Source organism: Oncorhynchus mykiss, chromosome 26, assembly GCF_057628025.1.
Source record: "Oncorhynchus mykiss isolate SJ-2025 chromosome 26, ASM5762802v1, whole genome shotgun sequence".
Lineage (NCBI taxonomy): Eukaryota > Metazoa > Chordata > Actinopteri > Salmoniformes > Salmonidae > Oncorhynchus > Oncorhynchus mykiss.
The window spans coordinates 12950810-12975115 of record NC_143047.1 but is presented as its reverse complement, the minus strand read 5'-3'; the positions used below and the strand labels follow the sequence as shown (position 1 = coordinate 12975115).

At 42.4% G+C, this 24306-nt stretch overlaps 1 protein-coding gene and 1 long non-coding RNA gene across 3 annotated transcripts in view; one reads left to right on the top strand and one right to left on the bottom strand.

The window, feature by feature from the left end:
* The window catches only part of LOC110506388 (docking protein 4), a 61866-nt gene extending 55662 nt beyond the window's left edge, over positions 1-6204 (top strand). For both annotated transcript variants that reach the window (XM_021585975.3, XM_090222137.1), the window contains exons 6-9: positions 942-1131; positions 1721-1859; positions 1988-2102; positions 2284-6204. In XM_021585975.3, coding sequence (XP_021441650.1) covers positions 942-1131; positions 1721-1859; positions 1988-2102; positions 2284-2426 — 587 coding nt within the window. In that variant the 3' untranslated portion in view covers positions 2427-6204. The remainder of the gene's footprint in view (positions 1-941; positions 1132-1720; positions 1860-1987; positions 2103-2283) is intronic.
* Positions 1-24306, bottom strand: part of LOC149971375 (uncharacterized) — a 318492-nt gene that overhangs the window by 190876 nt on the left and 103310 nt on the right. The gene's annotated exons all lie outside the window — the stretch shown is intronic.

Here is a 24306-nt window from a genome sequence, read left to right as displayed (position 1 = left end):
TGCAGACAATCTCAGCGATGTGAGTTACAGGGAAGACATCCTCCTCCCTCATGTGGTACCCTTCCTGCAGGCTCATCTTGACATGACCCTCCAGCATGACAATGCCACCAGCCATACTGCTCGTTCTGTGCATGATTTCCTACAAGACAGGAATGTCAGTGTTCCGCCATGGCCAGCAAAAAGCTCGGATCTCAATCCCATTGAGCACTTCTGGGACCTGTTGGATCGGAGGGTGAGGGCTAGGGCCATTCCCCCCAGAAATGTCCGGGAACTTGCAGGTGCCTTGGTGGAAGAGTGGGGTAACATCTCACAGAAAGAACTGGCAAATCTGGTGCAGTCCATGAGGAGGAGATGCACTGCAGTACTTAATGCAGCTGGTGGCCACACCAGATACTGACTGTTACTTTTGATTTTGACCACCCTTTCGTTCAGGGACACATTATTCCATTTCTGTTAGTCACATGTCTGTGGAACTTGTTCAGTTTATGTCTCAGTTGTTGAATCTTGTTATGTTCATACAAATATTTACACATGTTAAGTTTGCTGAAAAATAAAAGCAGTTGACAGTCAGAGGACGTTTCTTTTTTTTGCTGAGTTTATATTTTTCAAACACCCCACACACGAGCTGTTCACTTTACCGTTGGAATATGGGGTCTGATACCAACAGTTTCTATCTACAAGCCATCAGAATGCTGAACACTTAAACTGGACTGACCACCTGCACTGACTTTTTACACACACACACACACACACACACATTCATGCTACACACACACACAACACAGCTACTGCTACCAGTCTCTTATTATTATTGCTAAATGGATCATCCTCTCTGAGATGCTATGTGGATACGGGTCCTGGCTTTCTACAAGTCACTTTATAATGTGTGGTATGTCATGCTGAACTAAGACTAGTAATATCCCTTCCTGTCTCCCTGTCAGAGCGTTTCAATGTGTTCCTACTGCCCTGTCCTAACCTGGACATCTATGGGGAGTGTATGATGCAGATCACCCATGAGAATATCTACCTGTGGGACATCCACAACCCTCGCACCAAACTGGTTACCTGGCCTCTCTGCTCCCTGCGCCGCTACGGACGAGATGCCACGCGCTTCACCTTCGAGGCTGGACGGTGAGGGAGGGAGGGAGGGAGGGAGAGGTATGGAGAGTGAGGGATGGGGAGAAGAATGCAAAGGCTGCAGAAAAGCAGGACTGTGTAACCAGTTGTCTGTGCCTAGCCCATATTTCGCTTGATGAAACACGCATACGGACCACACACACTAATGCTCGCACATGCGTGCACACACACACACACATACACAGTCAGACAGACAGGTGCCCTGCCCAGGAGAGCCTCATAAAGAGATTGATTGAATAGATTAGAGGAAAATCAATGGTGAGCGAGGCGTTCTTATCTCCTCCTGTGCTTTGATAAACTTGAAAAGAAAGGATTCGGTCCACTTGCAGGGTGCCCCCCAAAGGACAAAGATAAGAGTGTACTGCCAGTAGGGAGAACGTAGTCCCACACTGCACCCTGGTGGTGGTTAGAATGCAGTACGATTGGCTGTCAATTGCTTGAGAACAATTTGTGGTAAATACAGTGTGCCTGCAAAAGGACTGTTTAAAAAACATACCTATATGGTGAATTGTCGATATTACTTATATTATGGCCTGTATACACATGCAGGGTGTACTGAGGAGTGTGTGTTGGTGTGTTCCAGGATGTGTGACAGTGGAGAAGGCCTGTACACATTCCAGACGCGGGAGGGAGAACAGATCTACCAGAGAGTCCACTCCTCCACCCTGGCCATCGCTGAGCAGCACAAGAGAGTTTTGATGGAGATGGAGAAGAACAGCAGAGTAAGGCACAGTTACACACACACACACACACACACACACACACACACACACACACACACACACACACACAAAATATTCTCTCTGGTGGTTATATAATACTGTGTTTTTTATAATTTTTTCTCTCTCAGTTGTCTAAAGGTTCTGAGACGGGCTCCTACCCCTGTACACCCACGGCCATCCTGCCCCGCAGTGCCTTTTGGCACCATATCACTGGCACCCAGGGGGGCATGGACCCAGCCCATGGTAAACCACAGCCTAGACTACAATCTCAACCACACAGCACTGGGGCTAGAGTGGGAACATTGGTCTGAATATGAACATGGGGTCTGGAGTTTAACGAATCATACAGAAGCTTATAGAGTAGGCTGCACCTGTAGACATGACTTTTTCTCGTCTGTCTCTTGTGTCCTGTCCTGTCCTGTAGGTGACATGTTTGGTGGTTCTCAGACTGGCGCTGATGCAGACCTGCTCTCCACCCGGCTGCCCTCAGAGCCACGCCACTCTACCATGCCCCTGGCACACAGCCAACACTCCCCCGTCCGCTACCCCACCTACCCCAGCCAGTGATCTCAGGGGTGCATTGCAGACCCCTAGCCTCCTCCACCACAACCCTACTCTGTACCCGAACACTCCTCCCATTCTCCTTTCTCTGCAGCGCTCACCTCGACTCCAAGCCCCCTCATCTACCCTCCAGCCAATCAGGTTGGGGTGGGGTCATAAGACCTCCCCTAAAGCTGGTAGCTCTGTGAAGCAGGACGTGACAGCGCCTCTAGTCTTCTCTTCAAAGAATGCTTACCTGAAGGAACTTCAACCCCCAGAATCCCTCACTGTGGGGTCAAAGTGCATTGTGTGAGCCGGCAGTGGCATGTTGCCTCTTAGTGAGCTGACATTGTGGCATGGTGCATCGCTCTCTGCTCTGCTGTGGGCATGGAGGAGGAACAGAGGAGGAGGGGTGTGAGCTGTAAGGATGTGATTTAGTGGGTGTCCTCTCTTCTAACCCCTGTGAAATCGTGTTTTTTTTCTGACGGGATTCACCTCAACCCCCTTCGCAAAAGACCTCTACTTGTACCTCATGCCAGCTCTTAGCAAAGTTCAATGTTACGGGCTCAGGACGTCCCCATATAGCTCTTATTGGGGGTCAGAACAGAAGGACCCCTTCCTACCATCCAGCTCCAGCATGATAATGATTGTGGCGCTAGCTCCAACCCATAACCTCAATCTGACAGACGCGTATGTAAGACGACAGTTTCCTCCCAAGAACTGGCCTTGGCTTCCAAGTCTGTGTGTGTGTGGGTGGAAGAGAGACTGTCCCTGGACTATCATCCACACAAACACCTGGTCTAATTCCACAGAGAAACAATGGACCACTTGTCTTTCATCTTTCTTTCTTTTACTTCTTTTTTAAAAACTTGTAGCAGACATAGCTGACTTTGCCTTGTATTCTGTTCTGTCTGATAAAGAAAATAGACATAGATTTTTCTGGGAGGATAGAGAGAGGCGAGGGATGGAGGCAGGGAGGGAGGGAGGGAGGGAGGGAGGGAGAGTCACATGCCTCTGAAGTCATGACTTCGTTTGTTGTTTTCTCTTGGTTTCCTGCCATTGGGTTGTGAAGACATCCAAGGCTGTTCATAATGGTAATGGAACCCTGTCCTCTGTGTGTGTACTGCATGAATGGAATACACAGTTACTGACAAATGGCCACTTTAAAACCAATGTTACGAGAGAATTTAGACATGGTAAATAATAAACTAGATTTAAAAATGTAAATGTCACAAAGATGTAGCCACTCCCTCGAACCTCATCATTGTTGTGGAGGTCTGAGGGAGACACCACGGACTGTGTCATAGTGTGGCTCCTCATTGAGTTTCCTGTCAGGCACAAGAGTATAATGAACTAGTGAAGTTGTGATAATCATTATTAAGGTCCCGTGTTTGTAGTTTCACAGACTTTCTGGTGTGTGGGGTGGGTTACCGCCTGACCAAAATGGCTCTTGACATGTTTGCACTTGAAGATAACATTTTTTTTTTTTAAATGTGTTTTGATAAATCAGGAGGCATTGCTCTTAATTTGGGTCATGTGAGGGATAAGCACAGATCTAGGGCGGGTCCATATGTTACCTGCCTCAGAGGACCCTCACATGGAGTCCTTTTATTTTAGGGCTGTAGCCTAGATACTGCTGGTGGGTTAGTTAGTAGATGACTGTTGCACAAAGAGAGAAAAACATGTATTTATAGCTGGGAGTACAGTATAAAACCTGCCCTCTACAGAGTTCTTACATAAGATTGGGTTTACAACTAATAATGCTAATTATTTAAACCCATCTCAACATTAGCGTATTTGATTGACTATGAACTAAGATTTTCCAACTGTGTATTTATTTGTGACACTTGGATATAACCCAGCAAATGCACCCTGTAGTGAGATTATATATATATATATACACACACACACACGTTTTAATGACTTCAACGTAAGTGTATGTAAACTTCCGACAATATACAGTTGAAGTTGGAAGTTTACATACACTTAGGTTGGAGTAATTAAAACTCGTTTTTCTACCACTCCACAAATTTCTTGTTAACAAACTATAGTTTTGGCAAGTCGGTTAGGACATCTACTTTGTGCATGACACAAGTAATTTTTCCAACAATTGTTTACAGACAGATTATTTCACTTATAATTCACTGTATTAAAATTCCAGTGGGTCAGAAGTTTACATACGCTAAGTTGACTGTGCCTTTTAAACAGCTTGGAAAATTCCAGAAAAGGATGTCATGGCTTTAGAAGCTTCTGAATTACATCATTTGAGTCAATTGGAGGTGAACCTGTGGATGTGTTTCAAGGCCTACCTTCAAACTCAGTGCCTTTTTGCTTGACATCATAGAAAAGTCAAAAGAAATCAGCCAAGACCTCAGAAAAAAAATAATTGGGAGCAATTTCCAAATGCTTGAAGGTACCACTATTGTACAAACAATATTACGCAAGTATAAACACCATGGAACCATGCAGCCGTCATACCGCTCGGGAAGGAGACGCATTCTGTCTCCTAGAGATTAATGTACTTTGGTATGAAAAGTGCAAATCAATCCCAGAACAATAGCAAAGGACCTTGTGATGATGCTGGAGGAAACAGGTACAAAAGTATCTATGTCCACAGTAAAATTAGTCCTATATCAACATCACCTAAAAGGCCGCTCAGCAAGGAAGATGCCACTGCTCCAAAACCGCCATAAAAAAAGCCAGACTGGTTTGCAACTGCACATGGGGACAAAGATTGTACTTTCTGGAGAAATGTCCTCTGGTCTGATGAAACAAAAATATAACTGTTTGGCCATAATGACCATCGTTATGTTTGGAGGAAAAAGGGGGAGGCTTGCAAGCCGAAGAACACCATCCCAACCGTGAAGCACGGGGGTGGCAGCAACATGTTGTGAGGGTGCTTTGCTGCAGGAGGGACTGGTGCACTTCACAAAATAGATGGCATCATGAGGTAGGAAAATTGTGGATATATTGAAGCAACATCTCAAGACATCAGGCAGGAAGTTAAAGCTTGGTCGCAAATGGATCTTCCAAATGGACAATGACCCCAAGCATACTTCCAAAGTTGTGGCAAAATGGCTATAGGACAACAAAGTCAAGGTATTGGAGTGGCCATCACAAATCCCTGACCTCAATCCCATAGAATATTTGTGGGCAGAACTTAAAAAGCTTGTGCCAGCAAGGAGGCCAACAAACCTGACTCAGTTACACCAGCTCTGTCAGGAGGAAAGGGCCAGAATTCTTACTGTGGGAAGCTTGTGTAAGGCTAGCTACCCGAAACGTTTGACCCAAGTTAAACAATTTAAAGGCAATGCTACCAAATACTAATTGAGTGTATGTGAACTTTTGACCCACTTGGAATGTGATGAAAGAAATAAAAGCTGAAATAAATAATTCTCTCTACTATTATTCTGACATTTCACATTCTTAAAATAAAGTGGTGATCCTAACTGACCTAAGACAGGGAATTTTTTATAGGATTAAATGTCAGGAATTGTGAAAAACTGAGTTTAAATGTATTTGGCTAAGGTGTATGTAAACTTCCGACTTCAACTGTATATATATATATATATATATATATATATATATATATATATATACATATCACACACACAGTATATCACCACTGTTAACGTTATTGTACGTGAAGCTTATAAAATGAGGTAATTTTCGAATCTCATTGACAAGGATGTTTTGGTAGGGACATTGTGTAATGCTATTTATTTGAGTTGGCCAGAGTGGGACAGTCTGTCTAAGGCTACTTATTAAATGCTGGAATCCAATAAAACTCACATTTAAACTTTCAGTATTATTTATCTCATGTTAACATAAAGGGCTAAGCTTTTTGTTGAACATTAATCTTTACCCTATGTATTGTGCGATTGTATACATACATGAGTTGTTGTTGCTGCCCTCTTGGGCTCTTGTATATACAGTACAACTATTTATTTCACATCATGTAGTCTCTAGATGTGTGTGTGAGAGCGTGTGATGTGTATGTTCTGTGACAGGGATTATTTGGGGGACGTTTCTTTGAAATGCATGCACTCAACACATTTTTATACTGTGTAACGATGGCAAGATTGAAATGTTGTGGACTTGTTTGTTCAGCTATGTGGGTGAAGATTTTTAGAGACGATTACTCGGCACAGGGAAATAAAGATCAAAGATTCACCTGATCATGGGGTCATCTAAGTGATTTTACTGATTGGATGAAAGAGAGATGTTACCGTGGGGATGATGTATGGAGGGGAAGGAATGATATAATTCTTCTGGAATGGGAGGAGTTTTCATACTCCCTCCATGGGTCCTAAAGTATGATGTTTCATTCCACTTAGACCCCTTTACCTCCTCTCCTGACAACTCCTTTGCCTTAGACTTTGTGTATGTTTCCATCGCTGCTCTTTATCTTGGTTCTCTTTTTTTATTGTCGCCATCTGGTGAAAACCCACTCTCCAAAACAGAAGCGTTTCAGGAAATTGAAAAGATTATCATATTTTCCCATGAACAAACATAAAATGACGAAATTTCAGAAGGATTCATTTGTCCTATAGTCATGAAATGTTCAGAGTACATTGAGGTGAGTTAGTGCTTTCACTAAAAATATATATATATTTTTAAATTGGGCAAAACATTTAGTTTGGTTTTCATCAGACAGCAAGTGACATCATAGAAAGTGCTTGAACAGTTTTTTTCATGACAATTCTATGGGCCAAATCCCTCCTGGATAAGAATTGCAATAGGACTGGATATCTCATGATGGATTGAACATCTGTTTTTTTTGTGGTGGTGAAAATATTGTTTTATTACAGTGTTTGTAAATCATTTCACAGACACGTTGGATCACTCCTTAGTTTTGTGGTTGACTCTGGGTTGTTTCCACAGAAATCCCAACATGCATGTTATTTAACATCAATACCACGACGTAGCAGGAACACAGATGCAAACTTAACCTCACATATCACATACAATTCACTTGCACGTTTGTATATTTAACAATACTTTAACTACATTTTACAACTACTAGTGGACTAGATTGTGGGCCAAGCCAACTGTCTACAAATAATCAATTTCACCAGGATTTTTGAGAAATATAAAACATATTTTGCTATCTTTGTTTGCCAGTTGTCCAGCACAGTCTTGTTAGGTTTAGGAACCTATTTCGGCTGGTGAGGAATGACTTGGACAAGCTGAGGGACCCTAATTTCAAACATGTTCCTCCTCCATGTTAATAAATCGGCTAAATGTGTGTTCAGAAAGTTTAAGAGTTGAATTATTCAAAGCACATTTCAGACATTCAGACATTTATTTCAGACATTCACCACAATGTGTGATTCCACAGTCAAACCATTCACAGCATCAGAGCACTTAAAAGACGGCCACCCGGAGAAGGAAGACAGGCTGTCCTCTATACAAGCCATTACATTACAGTCACATTGAGCAACTCTTCATGTCAAATTATTGGTATATGTTCATTGTACTATTCCTGGTATCTCTTTAGTTTTGTTTGCACCTAATGGAGAACTTCTAAACCCAACTTCCTCTCCTCTCCAAAAAGAAAGGAGGACCAAAGCACTCTTCATATAATTAATTAAAATGCTTTAATTTGTTTGCATGTTCAATGGAAACAAAGTTTAAAACCCCCTTTCCATCGGGGTTTCTCCCAGCTAGGGCCTTGTTACTTTTCTCTGAGAGCTTTAACCTTCTCATCAATCTGGAAGTTACAACCCCATACAGTCCCTATAAAATTGGGAATAGTGCTTAAATTGATCATGAAATTAAAACATTATTACAAATTGTTATCTGTCTTGTAACGTACTTCACTCTGTCTCTGTGCATTTCCTTTGGTTGAGGCACGTGGTGGGATTTTTGGAGGCCACACTAAACAGGACATAGTAGGACTATAGTTTTGTGTGGGCTCAGCGCCTAGGACCCTGATGTAGGTCTGCTATGAGCATGTCTGCATTGAAACCCCTGTTGCATGAATTCCTTTAACAAAATGCCACGTGTGTCCTGTAATGTTTGTGTTATTAACATTTTGCAGTTTTTCAATTAAAAAATGAATAAAAAAATACACTGTAAAGAATGGTTGTGGCTTACTTATCCTGCCTCATCACATTATAATTTCAATGTAGGCATACAGTGCCTTGCGAAAGTATTCGGCCCCCTTGAACTTTGCGACCTTTTGCCACATTTCAGGCTTCAAACATAAAGATATAAAACTGTATTTTTTTGTAAAGAATCAACAACAAGTGGTGCACAATCATGAAGTGGAACGACATTTATTGGATATTTCAAACTTTTTTAACAAATCAAAAACTGAAAAATTGGGCGTGCAAAATTATTCAGCCCCTTTACTTTCAGTGCAGCAAACTCTCTCCAGAAGTTCAGTGAGGATCTCTGAATGATCCAATGTTGACCTAAATGACTAATGTTGATAAATACAATCCACCTGTGTGTAATCAAGTCTCCGTATAAATGCACCTGCACTGTGATAGTCTCAGAGGTCCGTTAAAAGCGCAGAGAGCATCATGAAGAACAAGGAACACATCAGGCAGGTCCGAGATACTGTTGTGAAGAAGTTTAAAGCCGGATTTGGATACAAAAAGATTTCCCAAGCTTTAAACATCCCAAGGAGCACTGTGCAAGCGATAATATTGAAATGGAAGGAGTATCAGACCACTGCAAATCTACCAAGACCTGGCCGTCCCTCTAAACTTTCAGCTCATACAAGGAGAAGACTGATCAGAGATGCAGCCAAGAGGCCCATGATCACTCTGGATGAACTGCAGAGATCTACAGCTGAGGTGGGAGACTCTGTCCATAGGACAATCAGTCGTATATTGCACAAATCTGGCCTTTATGGAAGAGTGGCAAGAAGAAAGCCATTTCTTAAAGATATCCATAAAAAGTGTCGTTTAAAGTTTGCCACAAGCCACCTGGGAGACACACCAAACATGTGGAAGAAGGTGCTCTGGTCAGATGAAACCAAAATTGAACTTTTTGGCAACAATGCAAAACGTTATGTTTGGCGTAAAAGCAACACAGCTGAACACACCATCCCCACTGTCAAACATGGTGGTGGCAGCATCATGGTTTGGGCCTGCTTTTCTTCAGCAGGGACAGGGAAGATGGTTAAAATTGATGGGAAGATGGATGGAGCCAAATACAGGACCTTTCTGGAAGAAAACCTGATGGAGTCTGCAAAAGACCTGAGACTGGGACGGAGATTTGTCTTCCAACAAGACAATGATCCAAAACATAAAGCAAAATCTACAATGGAATGGTTCAAAAATAAACATATCCAGGTGTTAGAATGGCCAAGTCAAAGTCCAGACCTGAATCCAATCGAGAATCTGTGGAAAGAACTGAAAACTGCTGTTCACAAATGCTCCCCATCCAACCTCACTGAGCTCGAGCTGTTTGGCAAGGAGGAATGGGAAAAAAATTCAGTCTCTCGATGTGCAAAACTGATAGAGACATACCCCAAGCGACTTACAGCTGTAATCACAGCAAAAGGTGGCGCTACAAAGTATTAACTTAAGGGGGCTGAATAATTTTGCACGCCCAATTTTTCAGTTTTTGATTTGTTAAAAAAGTTTGAAATATCCAATAAATGTCGTTCCACTTCATGATTGTGTCCCACTTGTTGTTGATTCTTCACAAAAAAATACAGTTTTATATCTTTATGTTTGAAGCCTGAAATGTGGCAAAAGGTCGCAAAGTTCAAGGGGGCCGAATACTTTCGCAAGGCACTGTATCACCTTTCGCACATTGAAATCTATATATTTTTTTAAAACCAAAGCTAAATGGGCATTTCAATAATAAAACAAAAATAACGGGGGGGAAATTCTAAACAGAAAGTGCTAAAAATAGAATAAAAAATAAAAAGTAAATTATATATATATATTATATTATGAGCACACTTATGTTTAGATTCCATCAGATCACGCGTTAACCAGTGATAGACGACACAGAGCTGGTGTTTTGGCTGTGTCAGAGGTAAGTTAGAGAGCTGTCAAATCAGTGAGAAGCCACAGCTGTCCTACTCGTGTTAGAAGTTCAGAACGTGAAAGTGTAGGCTATACAGAAATAATGACATTCAAATTGAAAACCATCAAACAAAATAATACAGATTTATATCAGCCTAATGGAGATGTAAGCCTAGATTACACATTCCAGTGTTCGAAAATGTAAGGCTGCATGGTATTATTATTAATGCAACATCCAATGGCAATGTCCGCGATAGGTATAACGCCAGGAGCTGTTTGATGATTTGACATCTCCAATGCAGTTACACCCCTGACATTGCCTATATAAAAATAAAACTGCTCTGCAGTTGTCAGAACTGATTGAATCTATCCCTAAACACATGTTTTTAGTGTTGTGCAGCAGCTGGATGCATCTCGGTTGAACAGCTTCAGTGGTTACCGTGGGGATAGATGCCTATTCTGGCCAGTTCAGGCCCTATAGCATAGAAACAGGAAGAGGCTTGAAAAAAGCAGTTGTTACTCCATGGAAGTGACTTTTTGTAGCAGGTTAGTATTGCATTTTAGCTAGCCCTAACCCAGTGGTTCCCAAACTTTTAATAGTCCCGTACTACTTCAAACATTCAACCTCCAGCTGCGTACCCCCTCTAGCACCAGGGTCAGCGCACTGGTGTTAGAACGCACAAATGTTTGTTTTTTGCCATCATTGTAAGCCTGCCACATCCACACTATACGACACATTTATTAAACATAAGAATGAGTGTGAGTTTTTGTCACAACCCGGCTCGTGGTTAGTGACAAAGAGCTCTAGTAGGACCAGGGCACACATACTAATGTAATAATAATCAATCATTTTGTTATTTCTTTAACCATCTTACATATGAAACCTTATTTGTTCATCGGAAATTGTGAATAACTCACCACCGGTTAATGAGAAGGGTGTGCTTAAAAGGATGCACATAACTCTGGAGTGTTTGGGTTGTATTGGAGAGAGTCTCCTTTTTTTTATAATATGTTTATTATTTTACAATAAAAAATCAAATAAAAAAGACAACAATACTAACAATGACATTCATTGTACTGTTGAATGGGATGGCACATTTAGAGGACAAAACAAAACTTAACTCACACATACACAACATAAAACAAAATCCTATTAGGGGGTACATGTATAAGAAGACAGCATATAGTCATTACAAGCAGTGTAGTTAAGCCAAAAATAAATATTGAGTGGAGTACAGCACAGAGTAGCAGCAGATCGTCAACCCAGTTATGAAGCGGGACTAGACCATTTATCCAGTATCGGCTGCCATATTTTGTAAAACATTGGACTTCTATTGGAGGTATTGTATCGAATCTTTTCCACATGTATTACATTTCCTAAGTCCCGTAACCACATTTCAAAGGTAGGTACAGTCTCCAGTTTCCAAAATTGCAATATGAGCCTTTTGGCTAATAGAGTACAAAGAGAGACAGCTTTCCCTTCGTGATTATTCCCATCAACTGTGCCAAACAGAGCGGTCAATGGGTCTGGGGCTAGAACTCTATCAAAGGCTCTAGATAAATAATCAAAAATGAGAGCCCAGTAAACATGTAACTTAGGACATGTCCAGAATAAGTGGGTCAACGTCCCCTCATCCTGCTTGCACCTCTCACACAGTGGTGAGGTGTCCGGGAATAGTTTTACTTTTGAGTAATGTAACCTGTGTATCACCTTAAACTGTACAAGGTTGTGTCTGGCATTCACTGAACTGTGGTTTATATTCCTGAGAGCTTCTACCCAGTCCTCATCTGAGATTTCTGAGCCAAGTTCTTGTTCCCAAGCCCTTTTAATGGTGTCTGTGGATACCTCTATGTGGGCTTGTAGCACATCATACAGTCTAGAGACCGACCCTTTTGAATGGGGTATGACAAGGATCAAGCTATCTAATGTAGGACTATTTGGCTTCATGCCATACTGTGGGATATGTGTCCTTACGAAATTCCTGATTTGGAGGTATCTGAAAAAATGTGTTGTTGGCATGTTGAACTTTCCCTGTAATTGTTGAAATGAAGCTAACTGACCATCTATGTATAGATTACCAATTGTGAGCCCCTTCTCCCTCCACTGTGAAAACACCACATCATCCAATGCGGGGTGGAAAGCATGATTCAGGCAAATCGGGCTGTCAATGTATACAGTGGGTATGTTAAGAAAATACCTAATCTGTTTCCACATCCTAAGCGTATGACAAATGACTGGGTTAGAGTCATAAGTGGATTTTTTCACGTATGATGGGCTATTAACAAGTGCAGGGAGTGAGGAACGTTGACAGGAGGCCTGCTCAATCAAAAGCCATGCAGGCATATCCTTCTGTCTCATCGCAGGTAAGCTTTCCCTCCAGAAAGACACAATGTTCAGATTAGCAGCCCAATAATACAGTTTAAAGTGAGGAAGGCCAAAGCCCCCCTCTATCTTGTCCTTGCATAAATGCTTCTTTGAAATTCTGGCTGCCTTGTTATCCCATAAAAATGGAGTTACTATTGAATCCAGTTTCTTAAAATAGCTTTGTGGTGTGAAATTGGGTAGACATTGGAAGAGGTAGAGAAACCTGGGTAGGACAACCATTTTAATAGCGTTTATACGACCAACCAAGGAGATAGGCAGAGTTTTCCAAAACTCTATATTATGTTTAAGCTGATATATTTTCATGTCCCAATTCGCTTTCAATAGCTGATCAAGGTCTCTTGTCACTACAATGCCAAGGCTTGTGAACTTGTCCATCACTGTTCTAAACGGGGTAGATTGCAGAAATTGCATATCCACAGGCCGTGATATTGGCATCAACTCACTTTTTTGCCAGTTTATCTTGTAGCCAGAGAAGGAGCCAAATGTGTTTATCAAGTTAAGTAAGGGTGGAATAGAAGTTTTAGGCTTGGACAAAAACAAAAGCACATCGTCTGCATATAGGGACATTTTGTGCTGTGTGTCCTTTATTTTAACAGAAGCTATATCGGCACATGCCCGAATGCGAGTAGCAAGGGGTTCCATGGCTATAGCGAAGAGAGCTTATGATCGTGATACATTACGTTGAAAAGACGTCTCAAATTGTAGTGTATATGTCGGCCCGGGATAAAACCTGTCTGGTCAGGGTGTATGATGTCAGAAATATATGTTTTCAATCGGTTTGCCAATATCTTTGTCAACACCTTGTTTTCTATGGGGAGTAACGACACGGGGCGATAAGACGACATCTCCATGGAATCCCTATCTTTTTTCAAGATCAGTACTATTGTAGCCTCATACAGTGTTTGCGGGAGTTTGACATTTTCTTTGGATTGTTTAAACATTCACAACATAAGTGGAGCTAGACTGGCGCAGTACTTCTTATAGAATTCTATTACATATCCATCGGGCCCAGGGGCCTTGCTGTTTGGAAATCGTGCTATCACTGTGTTAATTTCCTCCACAGTTATCCCTGCATCAAGTGCAGAAGCTGCCCCCCTGTCTAGTTCAGGAAGTTCACATTCAGCGAGAAAGCGTTCCATAGTTTGTGGATCAGTAGCATCGCATTTTGATTGGTATAGCTCTGAGTAAAACTGCGCAAAGCATTTATTAATATCCTGCGGATCTGTTACTATTTTACCCTTCTTGTCTTTTATTTTGTGAATAGCTCTAGATGCCTGTACATGCCTTAGCTGTCTTGCTAATAATTTATGTGGTTTGTCACCCAGTTCAAAATAACTTTGTTGCGTTCTAGCAAGTAAAGAGCCCACCCGTTTCGAAAGGATAGTATTGTATTCATATTTTAACTTTGTGATCTTCTCAAGGACTGTATACGAGGAATTCGTCCTAAAAACGTTCTCCTGTCCCCCTAACTCTCTTTCAATTTCTCTTAGCCTAGTATTGGCGCGTTTCTTCATCTCTGATGTATAAGAAATAATGTAACCGCTAATCACAGCCTTTAGAGATTCCCAAAGGGTGGAGTCGTCAACATCCCCCGTGTCATCCCCCGTGTCCCCCGAGGAAAAAGGCAATCTGCTCCTTCAAATACTGACAAAAAGCCTCATCTTTCAGCAGGTATGCGTCTAAGCGCCACGGTCGCCGACCTGTCGACATATTGTCTAGTTTCAGCACCATGGACACAGGAGAGTGGTCCGTAATTAGAATAGGGTGATAGGTAACCGACTCAGCCGCTGAGATTAGTTTGGAGTCCAACAAAAAATAGTCAATTCTGGAATATGATTTATGAACGGATGAAAAGAAAGAGTAATCCATGTCTGTTGGGTGCGTCAGTCTCCAAATATCGACAATGTTAAGGTTTGTCATCAATGTATTTAGACAGACACTGGCATTTGATTGTTGAAGTGACCTTGATAGCTGTTTATCTAAAAGAGGATCTAACGTACAGTTAAAGTCCCCTCCAACAATAACACTTGTGTCCGAGATATTTGGTATGTCCTTAAATACCCTTTGAAAAAATAATGGATCATCGAAGTTGGGTCCATATAAATTGACCAAGGTTACTGGTTTCGAATTCAGTGTACCAGCCACAACAATATACCGACCATTAGGATCTGAAATCGAGGATGAGTAAACAAACAGAATGTTTTTCCTTATCAGGATTGCTACCCCTCTCGCTTTTGCATCAAAGTTAGACTGGTATATCTGACCGATCCAGCCGACTCGTAGCTTGGCCTGAGCGGAGCGTTTAATATGAGTTTCTTGAAGAAACACTATGTCAGCACCCAGTGATTTAAGATGAGAAAAAACCTTAGCTCGCTTCACCACATGCCCTAAGCCATTACAGTTCCAGCTGACCATCTTTATTCCACCTGGTCTACTCTGTGCTCTGTCACTATGTGGCATTTCTTATTTTAGAGCAAATTGTTGCTGTCATACAAAACTGAGCGGGAGCTTGTCATGCCACCTGTACTAATAATAAACGTGAACATAAAACACATACCCCATCCCCCCTCCCGTCCCTTTACTGAGTGACTTCCCCAAACGAAGCACTCCTTGGCTAACACACAAACTTTAGGGTGTCTAGACATACAGCTTGAACTAACTCGTCGTCTATAGATGCTCCGCATATACACTGGGGCCCCACAAGGGTGCGTTCTGAGCCCTCTCCTGTACTCCCTGTTCACCCACGACTGCGTGGCCACGCACGCCTCCAACTCAATCATCAAGTTTGCGGACGACACAACAGTGGTAGGCTTGATTACCAACAACGACGAGACGGCCTACAGGGAGGAGGTGAGGGCCCTTGGAGTGTGGTGTCAGGAAAATAACCTCACACTCAACGTCAACAAAACTAAGGAGATGATTGTGGACTTCAGGAAACAGCAAAGGGAGCACCCCCCTATCCACATCGATGGAACAGTAGTGGAGAGGGTAGCAAGTTTTAAGTTCCTCGGCATACACATCACAGACAAACTGAATTGGTCCACTCACACAGACAGCATTGTGAAGAAGGCGCAGCAGCGCCTCTTCAACCTCAGGAGGCTGAAGAAATTTGGCTTGTCACCAAAAGCACTCACAAACTTCTACAGATGCACAATCGAGAGCATCCTGCCGGGCTGTATCACCGCCTGGTACGGCAACTGCTCCACCCTCAACCGTAAGGCTCTCCAGAGGGTAGTGAGGTCTGCACAACGCATCACCGGGGGCAAACTACCTGCCCTCCAGGACACCTACACCACCCGATGTCACAGGAAGGCCATAAAGATCATCAAGGACATCAACCACCCGAGCCACTGCCTGTTCACCCCGCTATCATCCAGAAGGTGAGGTCAGTACAGGTACATCAAAGCTGGGACCGAGAGACTGAAAAACAGCTTCTATCTCAAGGCCATCAGACTGTTAAACAGCCACCACTAAAATTGAGTGGCTGCTGCCAACACACTGACACTGACTCAACTCCAGCCACTTTAATAATGGGAATTGATGGGAAATGATGTAAATATATCACTAGCCACTTTAAACAATGCTACCTTATATAATGTTACTTACCGTACGTTATTCATCTCATATGCATACGTATATCCTGTACTCTATATCATCGACTGTATCCTTATGTAATACATGTATCACTAGCCACTTTAACTATGCCACTTTGTTTACATACTCATCTCATATGTATATACTGTACTCGATACCATCTACTGTATCTTGCCTATGCTGCTCTGTACCATCACTCATTCATATATCCTTATGTACATATTCTTTATCCCCTCACACTGTGTACAAGACAGTAGTTTTGGAATTGTTAGTTAGATCACTTGTTGGTTATTACTGCATTGTCGGAACTAGAAGCACAAGCATTTCGCTACACTCGCATTAACATCTGCTAACCATGTGTATGTGACAAATAAAATTTGATTTGATATACGCTAATATTAAATAACACTTAACACTTAACTCTCACGTTAGGGGGTGAGTGGCGCTAAAGCATGATGTGCCAAACAATGCTATATTAGCCACAACATCTCACCAATCATAAGTCCCAAATTCTGATCTTCTAATCGAAAAGACATAGTCCGGAAATCCAAACACATTCCTGGCCTGTATTTGGTCATTCACCCGGCTGACACAGCCGTTCTGTATCCTCAGCCAGGGAGCTTGCTTAAGCTTAAGCTTAAGATCTGGGTAGAAAGACACCCTGGCTCCGTTGAAGTTAAGGGGGAACTTTTGACTAGGCAGCTTGAGGATGAGATCCCTGGTCTGGGGATAGTGGAGCCGTACAATGAACGGCCTTGGTGGCCCGCCCTTGGCCGGCTTCGTTGCCTGAGATCTGTGTGCGCGGTCGATCAGGATGGCCGTTTTGAAGTGTTCGCTCCCCAGCAGGGCCGGTATCAGCTCCGAGACAAACTCAGTGGATTTCCCTTTCTCAGTGTCCTCCTGGATGCCACATATACGGATGTTCTGGCGTCTTGAATGCGACTCAAGCATTTCCAGTCGGGCTTTCAGGGTTTTGTTGTCATTTTTGAACGTTGCACACTGTTTCTCTATGTCCTGTAGCCTGGCCTCGTGATCGCCTGTCGTCTGCTCAACCTCATGCACCCTTCTCTGAGTTGCCTTCACAGTTTCGAGTCCCAATACTCTTTGAGATATCAGCCAACCTTGTGTCCACCTTCTTGCTTAGTGAGTTTATGGCAGCCAGTATGTCACTTTGGGTAGGCTCTGTGGGGGACTCTTGGAAGCTAGTCTCTTCAGCTAACTCCTCGTGGGTTGGCGACGTTGAAATTGGTTCGTTGTCTATCTCATTCAAATGATCTTGTTTTAGCACCCCCTTTTCTGGTGCCTTTTCCCTTTGTCATATTTGTTTGAAGATACAGGTCGTGAGAGGTTAAGAAAAATACTAATTTGTTTCAAAATAGAGCGGAGCTCTAGCAAAGCACGTCTTCTCCATAGCACGCTCTCTAGCGCCCCCTTGGAGAGAGTCTCAGTCTTAAATCATTTCCCACACACAGTCTGCCTGTATTCAGTTGTCATGCTAGTGAGGGCCTAGAATCCACTCTCACATAGGTATGTGTTTGCAAAGGGCATTCAGTGTCTTAACAGTGCGATTTGCCAAGGCAGGATACTCTCCCAATTCAGAAATCTGGCAGTGGCTTCTGATTAAATTTTCACAGAACACTTGTTACAATTTCGATGAGGCTCTCTTGTTCACATATTGTTAAGTGGACTGGAGGCAGGGCATGAAAGGGATAATGAATCCAGTTGTTTGAGTCATCCGTTTCGGGAAAGTACCTGCGTAATTGCGCACCTAAATCACTCAAGTGCTTCACTATATCACATTTGACATTGTCCGTAAGCTTGAGTTCATTTTCACACAAAATAATCATACAATGATGGAAAAACCTGTGTGTTGTCCTTGTTAACAGAGAAGAGCTCCAATCTCTTAATCATAGCCTCAATTTTGTCCCTCACATTGAATATAGTTGCGGAGAGTCCCTGTAATCCTAGATACAGATCATTCAGGCGAGATGCAAGCGGTCATCATGCAAGCGGTCAGACAAGTGAAAATTATGGTCAGTAAAGAAAAGTTTAAGCTCGTCTCTCAATTAAAAAAATTGCGTCAATACTTTGCCCCTTGATAACCAGCGCACTTCTGTATGTTGTAAAAGCGTTACATGGTCGCTGCCCATATCATTGCATATTGCAGAAAATACATGAGAGTTCAGAGGCCTTGCTTTAACAAAGTTAACCATTTTCACTGTAGTGTCCAAAACGTATGTCAAGCTATCAGGCATTCCCTTTGCAGCAAGAGCCTCTCGGTTGATGCTGCAGTGTACCAACTGCTTGCACACACGTTACCACTCCACTATCTCTCCATGTCATGGATTTTGCGCCATCAGTATAGACACCAACACATCTTGACCACCAAAGTCCATTTGATGTCACAAAGCTGTGCAGTACTTTAAAAACATCCTCCCCTGTTGTCCTGGTTTCCAGTGGTTTGCAGAAGAGGATGTCTTCCTTAATTGACCCCCCCCCATAAACGTAACAGACATATACCAGGAGCTGTGCCAGGCCCGCAATGTCTGTTGACTCATCCAGCTGTAAAGCGTAGAATTCACTGGCTTGAATGCGAAGTAGTAATTGTTTCAAAACATCTCCTGCCATGTCACTGATGCGTCGTAAAACAGTGTTGTTTGATGAAGACATTGTCTGTATAGTTTTGTTGGTCTTTTCCCCAGCATTGTCCCAGCCATATCCGCGTCAGTAGGAAGAATTAAGTCCTCCACAATAGTATGGGGCTTGCCTGTCCTAGCCACTCGGTAGCTCACCATAAAAGACGCTTCTAGCCCCTTCTTATTAATGGTATCTTGCTTTTATACATGTCCTACTACTCGAAAGTCGTCTTAATTCCCGCTCTAAAAACTACCTTGACTTATTTTTCAAATTGGCATGTTTTGTTTCTAAATGTCTGCGCAAGAGTGAAGGTTTCATCGAGTTGTGAGATAGTACTTTTGCACATATAACACACTGTGGCTGAGGAAAGGCACTACTCCCAATTTAAGTGAACCCCCAATCAATGTAGTTCTCATCATATTTACGCCTCTTCGATGGTCCAACGTCCCTGTCTGTTGTTCAGTGCTTTCCCGGGTAAGGGGGCAGTAGATCTTCGGCTGCATCAGATTCACAACTGTTAGTGTCCATGCTAGCTGGGCTAACAACAAATGTAGAATTACTGATGCTAGCATTGGATGTGCTCGTGGAAGCAGAACAACTTGTCGTCGACAGGTGCAGGTGTAGTACTGCTGGTAATAACATAACTACCAGTAGAGCTTGTATGTGTCTCTATGGACATGGGCCGTACTTTTTTTTAACCATTTATCAATTTTCGAGCAAACCGAATGAGCTGCAGCTACGTTTGGCTACATACGGTCCGTATGTAGCCAAACGTAGCTGCTGCTCATTCGGTTTGTTAGTGGAATTCCCGCGAGAGAGTAACAGTTAACGTGATTGGATGTTCATTATTTGACTAGGCTATCTATATTTGACATTGTGTTGTTATTTCGCTTAACACTAAATGGTTTGATTTTATTTTTGGCAGTGAAATGAGGCTACTCGGGCGGTGGAAAAAACTCACTTAAATGTATAGCCCCTTTGGAAAATAGAAATGGACTGTTTGAAAATGTGAAGAAACATTTTTTAAATGTATTGGGCGTACCCTCGGCGGCATTGCGTGTTCCCCTGGGGGTATGGGTACCCCAGTTTGGGAATACCTGCCCTTACAAGAGCTGCTCTTTAAAGATGATAAGTCTGTCTTTGTATACAATAGTGACACCTAGTGGTGTAATAGAGCCTAGGTCCATGACCATAGACCACAGTATCAGACTGGGTTGTTAATCTGGTATCAGTGCCACAACCAGGACATTACCTAAAGTGTTTTATAATGGCGTGCCTTTACTTACTAGATCTATGTACTATTACATTAATAGCAAAAGTAAATCAATAGAGTCATTAAATGACCACAATGAGCTTTTTATCCTTGAATTTGCATGGGATTGTGCTCCCGTACACAGGACTACTATTTATGTATGTGCGTACCTGATATGTAAATGTGAATATAAATGAGAATAGGGGCTGTGGGCTCATTGTGGAGAGAGTTGACGGTGAAGAAGATGTAGAAGGCAGAGCCAGTCAACCAGCACCTACAGATAGACAGAGATACAGAGAGAGAGACAGAGAGAGAGGGAGGGAAGGTGGAAAACAAAAGAGTCTTATACACAGTCACGTACATATAAAGACAGGGACAAAGTCAGTCAGTTTTTTACAGAGAGAAAGAGAAAGTATTTGTTGTAGTCTCCATATTTGCAACAAGCGACAATTATGGTAACTACTATGCCAGGTATTCCTGAAAGAGATTAGGAACATTTTCATTGAATTGCCCCACACAATCTAGTAAATCTATATAGAATATATGGATGAGCAGTGACAGAGCAGCTAAGATGCAATAGATAGTAAAGAATAGGTACTGTAGTATACAGTATATACATATGAGATAAGTAATGTGAGATGTAAACATTCTTAAAGTGGCGTTATTAAAGTGACTAGTGCTCCATTTATTAAAGTGGCCAATGCTATCAAGTCTGTAGGTAGGCAGCCGCCTCTCTGTGCTAGTGGTGGCTGTTTAAAAATCTGATGGCCTTGAGATAGAAGCTGTTTTTAAATCTCTCTGTCCCAGCTTTGATGCACCTGTACTGACCTCGCTTTCTGGATGGAAGCGGGTGATCAGGCAGTGGCTCTGGTGGTTATTGTCCTTGATCTTTTTTGCCTTCCTGTCCTGGAGGGCAGGTTTTCGTACCGGGCGGTGATACAGCCCGACAGGTTGCTCTCGATTGTGCACCTGTAAAAGTTAGTGAGGGTTTTCGGTGACAAGCCACATTTTTTCAGCCTCCTGAGTTTCAAGAGGCTCTGTTGTGCCTTCTTCACCAGGAATACTCACCAGGAATACTCATCACTATATCTCCGTGCATTCAAATTGCCATCGATAAAATGCAATTGTGTTCGTTGTCTGTAGCTTATGCTTGCCCATACCATAACCCCACCGCCACCATGGGGCACCCCTTTCCCCTCTGTTCAGCAACCAACGCCATACACGTGGTCTGCGGTTGTGAGGCCGGTTGGAAATTCTCTTGAACGACGTACAGAAATTAACATTAAATTATCTGGCAACAGCTCTGGTGGACATTCCTGCATTCAGCATGCCAAATGCACACTCCCACAAACTTGAGACATCTGTGGCATTGTGTGGTGTGACAAAACTGCACATTTTAGTGTAGCCTTTTATTGTCCCCAGCACAAGGTGTACTTGTGTAATGATCATGCTGCTTAATCAGCTTCATGCTGTTTAATCATGCTACACTTGTCAGGTGGATGGATTATCTTGTCTAAGGAGAAATGCTCACTAACAAGGATGTAAACACAATTGTGCACAGCATTTGAGAGAAATAAGCTTTTTGTGCATATGGAACATTTCTGGATCATTTATTTAAGCTCATGAAACATGGGACCAACACTTTACATGTTGAGTTTATATTTTTGTTCAGTGTTTGTCTATATACATAGACAAACATTGGCATATAATGGCCTTTACTGAAGAGCTCAGTGTCTTTTAACGAGGCACCGTTGTAGGACCCCACCTTTCTAACAAGTCAGTTCGTCAAATTTCTTCCCTGCTAGAGCTGTTGTGAAGTGGAAACGTGTAAGAGCAACAACGGCTCAGCCGCAAAGTGGTGGGCCACGCAAGCTCACAGAGAAGTGGTAGGCCACGCAAGCTCACAGAGAAGTGGTAGGCCACGCAGACTCACAGAGAAGTGGTAGGCCACACAAGCTCACAGAGAAGTGGTCGGCCACACAAGCTCACAGAACGGGACAGCCGAGTGCTGTGCTCGGTTGCAACACTCACTACTGAGTGCCAAACTGCCTTTGGAAGGACCATCAGCACAATAACTGTTCGTCGGGAGCATCATGAAATGGGTTTCCATGGCCGAGCAGACGCACACAAGCCTAAGATCACCATATGCAATGCCAAGCGTCGACAGGAGTGTTGTAAAGTTTGCCGCCATTGGACTCTGGAGCAGTAAAACGTGATGAATGAGTGATGAATCACGCTTCACTATCTGGCAGTCTGACAGACAAATCTGGGTTTGGCGGATGCCAGGAGAACGCTACCTGCCTGAATGCATAGTGGCAACTGTAAAGTTTGGTGAAGGAGGAATAATTGACTGGGGCTTTTATTCATGGTTCGGGCTAGGCCCCTTAGTTCCAGTGAAGGGAAATCAGCATACAATGACATTCTAGACAAGTCTGTGCTTCCAACTTTGTGGAAACAGTTTGGGGAAGGCCCTTTCCTGTTTCAGCATTACAATGCCCCCGTGCACAAAGTGAGGTCCATACAGAAATAGTTTGTTGAGATTGGTGTGGAAGAACTTGACTGGCCTGCATAGAGCCCTGACCTGAACGCCATCGAACACCTTTGGGATGGATTGGAACGCTGAATGCGAGCCAGGCCTAATTGCGCAACATCAGTGCTCAACAGACAGTCATTGTCCTCACTCAACCTCACTACCTCACTGTCCCAATACTTTTTGAGCTCACTGTATTTTCATGTTATGGTCTTGTGAAGGTTGGCTGAATTCTGGCAAGGAGGATGTTCTTTTATCTCATTATGTCTACAGATTCTCCCGTCTCCCTGGTTTTGTTTTTACTGAAATGTTCATACTGGAGACTGTTATCAGAAGTAACTATGTAAACTATAATTAATAGTGTAGCTGTTAAGGAATGCATTGCCATTAATTGGAAGGTTGCTTATCCTCACACAATGTCACAATGGATGGCAGGAATGTCAAGTTATGTCTCACTAGATTTGATTTATTACAAGATGAAGGGTATACTGGGCAACTTTCATAAGGTCTGGATGCCTGACATGGAATACAGTATGACAAAATAAGTGTTTTTTGGTCATTTTTTTTTTCAAACCTTTCCCTTGGGAAAAAAAAGGTGGTAAGGAAATTGTGTTGGGGAGAGAGTAGAGTTATTGACTAGACTGGTGGGCTTCGGGCGTGCAGGCAGCTCGGGCTGGCTGGGTGGTCTGGCTGAGATTTGACCTAGAGGATGTCTTGATAAAGTCAACCAAAAGTAGTTGTACTTCATTTTTTAAAGAGTTGTTCATTTGTTAGGCTATTGGTTGAAGGTACAACACAATATTGATTATTGAATTACATTTGATCTAGTTCAGTCTTATCAATCACATAAACATATAATCTCTTCCCTAGCTTGATGACTGTGGGCATTTTTTGCTTAGAGACGACTAGAAAGACCATGGGTCATGTTAGATTGTTGTTACAGGAATTAAATTGCTCTGTTTTAATACCCAATTAAAATTAAACACTCTGTCAATTCATAAGGATTTGTAAGACCCTTATTCTATAATAATGGACAGAGCCCAGTCTTAAAGTCAATCAGCAGAGTTTATTCACGAGAGTACTGCTCCTTTCACATTTCACCACAGGTTATAAACTGAAAATGACGTCATTAGTTTCAGTACCAACCCGTGCCATCTCCGTTCCAGTACAAAGGCTGTATGGTTCTCACATCGTCTCTCCCTATTAAGATAATATACGACCGAGCTTAAGACAGCTTGTGTAGATAAGCCTTCTAGCCAGACTGGAGATAAAATTAATCCATTTCCACCAAGGAACAGACAGTCATTGTTCTAATTCTTGATTATATTTACACACATTATACTCAGTAATAGGATTAAAAAGATAATTAGTACATATACAGTAACATAATAGTATTCTGATTAGTACATGTACAGTAACATAATAGTATTCTGATTGGTACATCCTGATTGAAATGTATACATAATTAGTTATTATAGATAAAAATTCCCTTAACAATTGTGTAGAAATGCAGGAAA